General features: G+C 34.6%; 1 protein-coding gene across 1 annotated transcript; it reads left to right on the top strand.

Moving 5' to 3' along the window:
* Window positions 1–5,799: 5,799 nt before the first annotated feature.
* Window positions 5,800–6,846, top strand: LOC150093730 (uncharacterized). The gene has a single exon (XM_090412508.1). The coding sequence runs from the start codon at window positions 5,800–5,802 to the stop codon at window positions 6,844–6,846; it is 1,047 nt and encodes a 348-aa protein (XP_090268634.1).
* The last annotated feature ends 1,552 nt before the right edge of the window (window positions 6,847–8,398 follow it).

Below are 8,398 nucleotides of genomic sequence, written 5' to 3'. Positions count from 1 at the left end.
TGCTAACTTATAATTTAAGTATAGGCTATGTATTGCTCAGCATATGTTCCATTTACACCACATAATAGCAATGCTTTCAACAGATTTCCCACCGCAATGGCACGCCTTATTACATACCTTTTTCAAATGTACAAAACTTAAATACTAATTCTTCATTTCATTTCATTATTAGGTAGAAAATGTCTGCTTCTTTTCATCAATGTCACAATTATCAAGGATCATTCCATCTTAAAACATCTTGAACACAACACAGTCTTATGTTTTTTTATAGCCAACCTATTCCAGAGGTTTAAAATCTACAGGAGTGTAGCAAGTACAAGGAAGGTTAAAAAAAACATTGCTGGCATATAAAAAAATTTACAAACCCACCAAAAATGGTTCTGAATCACATCAGCACTGTGAAAGTGTCAAGAATTAAATAACCTGGAAATCTTGTGCTTAAAAACCAAACTTTTTCGTGCCACTTCAGCCTCCAGTCTTACACTTGGCAATGAACATTATCTACTACTTAAAAACATTCACAAACACTTATTTGCTCTTGTTTAATGAAGTCTAAAATTTTTAAGGAAGTATGCTGACATATAAGACTTATTATTGTTTATGTGACTATAGGTTTTTTTAATTACTATATATGTTCGTATAATAATGCCTACCAGTTTTGCTAGCAACTGTCTAGCTTTCTCAAGGCTTGACAGGCCAAGTTATTGAACCACCTCACATTCCTCAAAAGGTGTAGGGAATTTTCAATCATCTCCAAGTTCTTATCAATCAAAGGACATATTCAATCTATACAAGCCAAAAGAATTTACCACAGAACTTCATTGGCACTAATTAGAGAAAGGATCCAACACATAAGGTAGTACGAATTGAATGTTAGTGATGTTAATTGCCAGAATTACTTTGACGACATTTCTAATAGTGTAGACTACACTACTTGGAACAACACAGATCATATGATACAACATAGCTATGAGAAAACTTTCAAGTTAAAAATGGTTAACCAAATTAAAAAATTTGAAGAACTCTATAAGAAAAAATACCATACACACAACAGCCTCCCATAGGATAAAGTGATTTTCAACATGTCGGATTACTGCCTTTCAAAACATGAACCCGATATCGTAAAGAAACGTTTCAACTTTTCAATCACTCCCAATCACATCCCAAAAATGGACTTTATTTGTGAAATTGAAAAAGGTCTTCACCCTCTCCCAGAGGCTATAGCTAACAATATTAGATTTCAAAGCTCAATCATCCTAGCCACAGCTAAACAACCCAAACTTAACACCACTCCTTATGACAGGAAAGCGATTCGTAACTTGAGAAATAACAAAGAGATTATAATCACTAAAGCTGATAAGGTAAACTCCACAGTCATTCTTAACTCAAAGGACTATTTCAAGAAGATAAACAATTTATTATCACACAGTTCCATATATAAAATTCTCAACAAAGATCCTACCATGACGAATAATAATGAGACAAACCGTCTGATCTGCAATATGAATACTTGGCCTGAGGAATTGAAAAGAAAAATTAAATCCTTACACCCCATTACTCCTAGACTTTATGGTGCACCTAAAGTTCATAAAGAAGAAGTCCCACTTCGTCTGATTGTTGATGGCAGGTCCTCCCCAACATACCTTTTAGCTAAACATCTTACAAACTTACTAAAAGGAAAAATCAGACAAACAGAATCCTATATTAAAAATTCTCAACAATTTGTTGAAAAACTGAAGAATGTGAAACCAACAAAAACGGACATAATGGCCAGTCTAGATGTGGTATCCTTATTTACAAATGTACCAATAGAAGAAGTCATTAACATTATCAAAGATCTCTTTCCTGTAGATATTACACAGATGTTCAAGCACTGCCTAAAATCAAATTTCTTTAAGGTAAACAACAAGGTGTACCAACAATTAGAAGGCCTAGCCATGGGCAGCCCTCTGTCACCACTATGTGCAGACCTTTTCATGGAGAAAGTTGAAAATGAAGTCTTTACCAATATTACACCTAAACTGTCAATATGGTGGAGATATGTAGATGATATCTTCATCATATGGCAAGAAAGCATAGAAAACCTACATATGTTTGTAGACAGAATCAACTCACTCCACAACAAAATCAAATTTACCCTAGAAGTGGAAAATAACAAACAACTGCACTTCTTAGACATGCTGGTAAAGAGACAAGATAACAATTCAAACTGTCCATTTACAAAAAGATACTGGATGATATCTACATTATTCTTCAAACCATCATAGGTCACATAAACATAGCATCATCCACACATTGGGAAATAGAGTCCGCAAATTTGTATCAGATGAAGACGAGGTTCTGACAGAACTGTCTCAAATTGTTACAACACTATCTTAAAATGGATATCCTCTAAACATTATCAACAAATTCCTGTATAAAGATAACCACTGACAACAAGAAACAGTCTCCCAGCAGGTTTCAACGGTTGTCATCCCCTTTATGGGTTCTGTTTCCACCAATATAGCGAGATTGTTAAAAGCTCATAACATCAGAATTGTATTTAAACCAACTACTAGCATTAGACAGGTGTTAAGATCTCCTAAGGATAGTGTTCTATTTTACAAATATCCAGGTGTGTATAATATTCCATGTACGTGTGGCCTCTCCTACATTGGACAAACCTCAAGAAGCCTCGAAATCAGACAGAAAGAACATGTTGGAGATGTCAATCATAACAGGATGATCACCTCCGGTTTAGCGCAACACTTTTCAACTTCTAACCATTCTACAGACTGGGAAAATAGTTCTATGCCCTACATAGACGATGATTTTAGACATTGATTATTCAAAGAAGCAACAGTAGTCTTACAAACAGGCAGCAACCTAAACAGAAATCAAGGTGCCATATTGAATGAGACTTGGAAAAATTTAATCAATTCACTCAGTTTGACGGAACGACAGTACGCCAACAATCATATAACGCGTGCTCATGCAACGCATGTTCAGGACACGGACTAAAGATTCGCAATACATGCTGACATTCTCATGCGAACGTATCAACTTAGCTACCTTATAGTTACTAACGGTTTTGTATTCTTTATACTTTGTGCATTTATCATTTTTTTTTGTGCTTACCGTTCAAGCCTTGAGAAAGCTAGACAGCTGCTAGCAAAACTGGTAGGCATTATTATATGAACATACATAGTAATTAAAAAAACCTATGGTTACATAAATAATAATAAGTCATATTTTAACACGCCATGACCAAATATGAATACTTTAAGAAGTATGCTGACATTGCATGACAGATGCCATACCAAGAGATACTGATATGACTTCCAATGAGATGCAAATTACAGAATGTATATTTCTCATATCCTATCTTCCCTTGTTTAGGTTATCTACATTATCTATTGCAGCTGTAGTGTGGTGTAGTTATGCAGATACTTCATTCAAACTTTTGTTAGGATAAAACACGAATGAAAACAAGACCACAGTTTCTTGTTAAGTATAACATGTTTTCTAACTTAGAAGAAAAGTTGTGAGGATGCTGCACATGCAAATTTTTATTTGCTTCTAGCAGACAAATATATGGATAAAAACAAAACTATACTACTCATTTTGCTTCAATTTGCTACAGTAGACTGGAGGAAGATGGAATTTTAGAGAATGCCAACATTTATAATATAAATTATCAAGCGACTGATGCCTAATGCGGCTTGAAAATGTTCTATGAGCTGGAGACTAGGGTTTCTGGATTAACTAATTCGTAGCCTACCCACAGTACTTAGATAACACAGGCTTACAACCATTCACAGATGGAATTTAAAAAAATATATATATAACACACACACACACACACACACAGGGTGGCCATAATTAAAGAGGATGTGTTCAGAGCCCTGTAGCAAAAAAAAATGTAATGGACAAAATTCAACCAAACTTGGTGTAAGACTCTGGAACATGGAACACTTAATGCACAAATTTTGCAGTTCAGTACTGTTTCCTATAAAAACCAATAATGCATTCCAACAAAGTAAACAGCTACCTTTGTGAACAAACTTTTTCAGCAAATAAAGTGTGTGTGTGTGCACGCACATGCCAATGCATAAAGTATCTGTTAGTAAACTTCTTTTTTTTTTTATCAGCAAGTAACATTCTGATAATTTTCAAAGTTTTCAGAAATTGCCTCGAAATTTATTATGTGCTAACATCTGAAATATTTGTGTGTATGTTTTGCATTATACAATACAGCATTACATAGGTTAGCATATTTAATAAATTTAAATTTATTAAACACGGTAAACTATATTCAATCAAAAGAAATTTACTGTTTATATGGTGTTAAGTACAATCAAACTTTTTTTTGAATGGACTAAATCAGATATTATAACTTATGAGTGAAAGGATTTCTCTTGATTTAATCTGAAACTTTCATTATTATGCACAGAAATATCATGTTTGTAAAGATATAAGAATGTGTGCCACATTTATTTATTATTTTTTGACCTGTTAAAAGTAACACCATTATATCATGAGATATTACATATCATATAAAAGTATAGAATTGTCTAATAAAAATGTTGCAAATTGGATAACTATATCTTTAGATGTTTATATCAAATACTGATATAGAATAGATGTAATTTCTGTGAATGGAATTTCAGTTTTAGCATTCTCTTACTTATAATAAATTTTGTTTTAAAAGACTGTGCAAAACCAAGTTTTTAATAGCATATTTTCTACCAAGGTTTCCTCTGAACAATCTTGAACATATCATAGTCATGCAGTAGTGACTAATATTTATTTAGATATAGTATATACTATATACTGTAATGGAGATACTTGAAAGATACTGTCAATACTGCATCTTTCAAGAAATAGACTTTTAAAAGACGTCTTCTTTTCCTTATCTAATGTAATTCTTAAAAAAAAAATATATATATATATATATTTTAAGAGTTTTATGTGTGTGTGCATGTGTTGCTTTATATATATACAGTAGGACCCAATGTATCCACGGTTCGAAAAAAGCGCGAGAAATGGTCGAGTGCTGCGCTGGTTGAAACATGCATACGCGCAGGCTGAAAACTTGTCGAAACATGCTTGTTTTGCTAGGTGCATGGATTTAAAAATGCGTGTTTGTTCATGTTTAGTTTTACTCGAATTGTCGAAGAGAGCAGTCAATTGTCTCTCACTGCAATTAAAAATTGCATTTAAATTCAAGCAAATAAATTATGAAAAATTTAAAAATGGCTCAAAACTGAAGAGAAGATGTGAAGTGCTCAGTATTAGTGAAAAATCAAAGCTTATCAATATGATTGAAGTAGAAAAAAAGTCAATTGCAACTGTTGCTAAGAGCTATAATAAAAATGAATCTTCGATACATGAAGTGTTGAAGAACAAAGAAAAAATTCGTGCCAGTCTTTCAATTGCACCCAAATCTGCAAAAGTTACGAGTACAGTGCGTGATAAGACACTACTCAAGGTAGAGAAAGCTTCGAATTTGTGGGTGGAAGACATGACAAAAAAAAGGATTCCTATTGACGGAACCCTTTTTCTTGTAACGATAACACGTTACGGCCAAAAGCATTGATCCTATATGAAGATATGAGGCCACAAGACGAAACAGAAGAGGAAGAAAAGTAATTTACAGCAAGCAAGGGCTGGCTGCATAGATTCAAAACTAGGTTTGTCTGTCATTGTTGACATTGTTCTGCATTGTTCTCAGCAGAATTTAAAAAAATTATTGCAGAGAAAGGTTATCATCCTAAGCAAGTTTTTAATTGTGATGAAACCAGCCTCGTTTGGAAGAAAATGCCCCAATGGACCTACATTCATAAAACTGTGAAGCAAGCACCAGGCTTTAAAGCATTTAAGGACAGAATGATGCTGGTACTTTGTGGCAACGCAGCTGGTCATATAATTAAACCTGGCCTTGTTTACCAAGTACAGAATCCACATGCCCTTAAAAACAAAAACAAAAGTTGTCTGCCTGTTTTTTGGCAATCAAATCTGAAAGCGTGGGTCACGGCCATGTTATTTACGGGATGGTTCCATCAATATTTTATTCCGGAGGTGAAAAAATACTTTCAGAGGGAAGGATTACCATTTAAAGTTTTAATGATAATAGATAATGCTCCAGGGCACCCTGAGTCACTAGTCACCGAAGATGAAAATGTTAAAGTGGTTTTCTTCCCACCTAATACGACCTCATTGCTTCAGCCATTCGATCAAGGTGTCATTAGATGCTTCAAAGCCTCATATGCTCGGCAGGTTTTTAATATGATTCGTGCAATGGTTGAGGATTCTGCTGATGTTGGAGTCATGGAATGCTGGAAATCATTCACAACTGCAGATGCCATTGCATTCATCAAGGGAGCAATGGACGAATTGAAACCAGAAATGGTAACTGCATGCTGGAAGAATTTGTGGAGTGATGCTGTTCATAATTCCCAAGACATCGCTGATATTAACTCACAGATAACAACAATAATTAGCACATCACAGAAAATAGGTGGAGAGGGATTTGACGACATGACAGGAGAAGAATTGAATGATTACATAGATGGACATCGTGAGGTACTCACTAATGAGGAGTTGAAAGATCTTGCCAAATCTTCTACAGAAGAAGATGATGAGGATGAAAGTGAACAAGAACCACCAGCATGGACATTCGAAAAACTGGCCATGATATTTCGAACGGCTCAAACATTAAAGGAACAGATAATGAATTATGATTCAATGATGGAACGCAGCATAAAAATTACTTGCACAATAACAGAAGCTTTGGAACCTTTGCAGAACCTGTTTACTGAATTGAAGAGACAAAAATGGCAGCTTCCAATAACACTTGCACAATAACAATGTTTTTTTAAAAAAGTCAACAAAGCTTCTACTATCGATGATTTTCAGCAGTCCGCATCATTTGCTCATTAGGCAAGCAATCAGTCAACTGCCAAAGATTCGGAAGATGAATAAATATGTAGCTGAACACAACGAGGTGTTCTGATCTCAGTTGATTCCTCCCAATAAGAATAAAAATGTTAAGATTTTATTAACAATTGCATTTTCATTATACATAATTATTATGTGGGTTAAATTTTATTTGTCTAAATACGAAGTTTTATTGAATGAGACAAATTTTTGGTTTGCCACTTCAACTGTACTACTCAGGGGTGCTTTCTACCGCATTTGGGCACACATTCCATTGCTCCTCGATAATAATATTACATATTGATTTAAAATTATCATGAAATAATTTTTACTCTTTAGAATCTATGAGGAGCAATGGAATGTGTGCCCAAATGCGGTAGATAGCATCCCTGGATAGTACGGGTGAAGTGGTAGTCTAGAAATTACCTCATTTAATAAAAAAATAACTCTTTTTATTATTATTTATTTAGCCATACAATTTAGTGTATACATTATATTTTAACTACATAACATATTCACTAAAGCACCCTAGCGCATGAGACTAAGTATTTACTAATAATTTCCTGCTTCAATTTTGCTATATATGTGCAAAAATTTAGGTCTCACTAGTGGTTCGCTACTATCCGCAGAAGATGATGGAACCAAACCCCGTGGATATGGGGCCTTATATAGACACACACATATATTTTAAGAGTTACATTAGATAAGGAAAAGAAGACTTCTTTTAAAAGTCTGTTTCTTGAAAGATGATTAACAAGATACAGTATACATAGAATGACAAGGTTCTTTAACTATATCTAAATAAATAAATAAATACTAGTCACTACTGCATGAGAGACATGTTCAGAAGTGACATCCCTATGAGTCTAAAAAGGAAAGTTTTTGACCAGTGCATAACAGAAGCCCTAAACAAAAAGCTAAGAACAACACAACATTGCATGGAAAGAAGTATGCTAAAAATAACATTAAGAGATAGGAAGACAAATACCTGGATTAGATCTCAAACAGGTGTCATGGATATTGTAAAATACATTAAACAGGCTAAGTGGAGATGGGCCGCCATATTGCCAGATGCAGTGACGGGAGATGGAGTAGAAAAACAACAGAGTGGAGCCCAATGGATGGAGTAAGACAAAGCAGAAGACTGAGAAGAAGGTGGAGGGATGAACTGGAACAAATTGCAGGCGTGAGATGAATGGGAGAGGCAGAAAACCGAGTGATCTGGAAAATCATGGGGGAGACCTTCGTCCAGCAGTGGACAGAAGCAAAAGGTTGAAGAAGAAGAGAAGAAGAAGACTGCATGACCATGACATGCTCAAGATTGTTCGGAGGAAACCTTGGTAGGAAATATACTATAATAGGAAAAGGAAATCCAGGAAGTCCTCTGAAGAGACTCAACAATGATTTCTAAGGCCAGAACAGGCCACTCTAGACCTAAATCCTTGACAGGCATGATGATGATATATATTTATTTCATAAG

Source organism: Typopeltis vanoorti, chromosome 23 (genome assembly GCF_054136105.1).
Source record: "Typopeltis vanoorti isolate ZY-2024b chromosome 23, IOZ_Tvanoo_1.0, whole genome shotgun sequence".
Lineage (NCBI taxonomy): Eukaryota > Metazoa > Arthropoda > Arachnida > Uropygi > Thelyphonidae > Typopeltis > Typopeltis vanoorti.
This window is presented reverse-complemented; position numbering and strand designations above follow the sequence as displayed.

Bases quoted from the DNA above. Each gene is read 5' to 3' on its own strand.
- LOC150093730 (XM_090412508.1), top strand. From the start codon at position 5,800: ATGCCCCAATGGACCTACATTCATAAAACTGTGAAGCAAGCACCAGGC.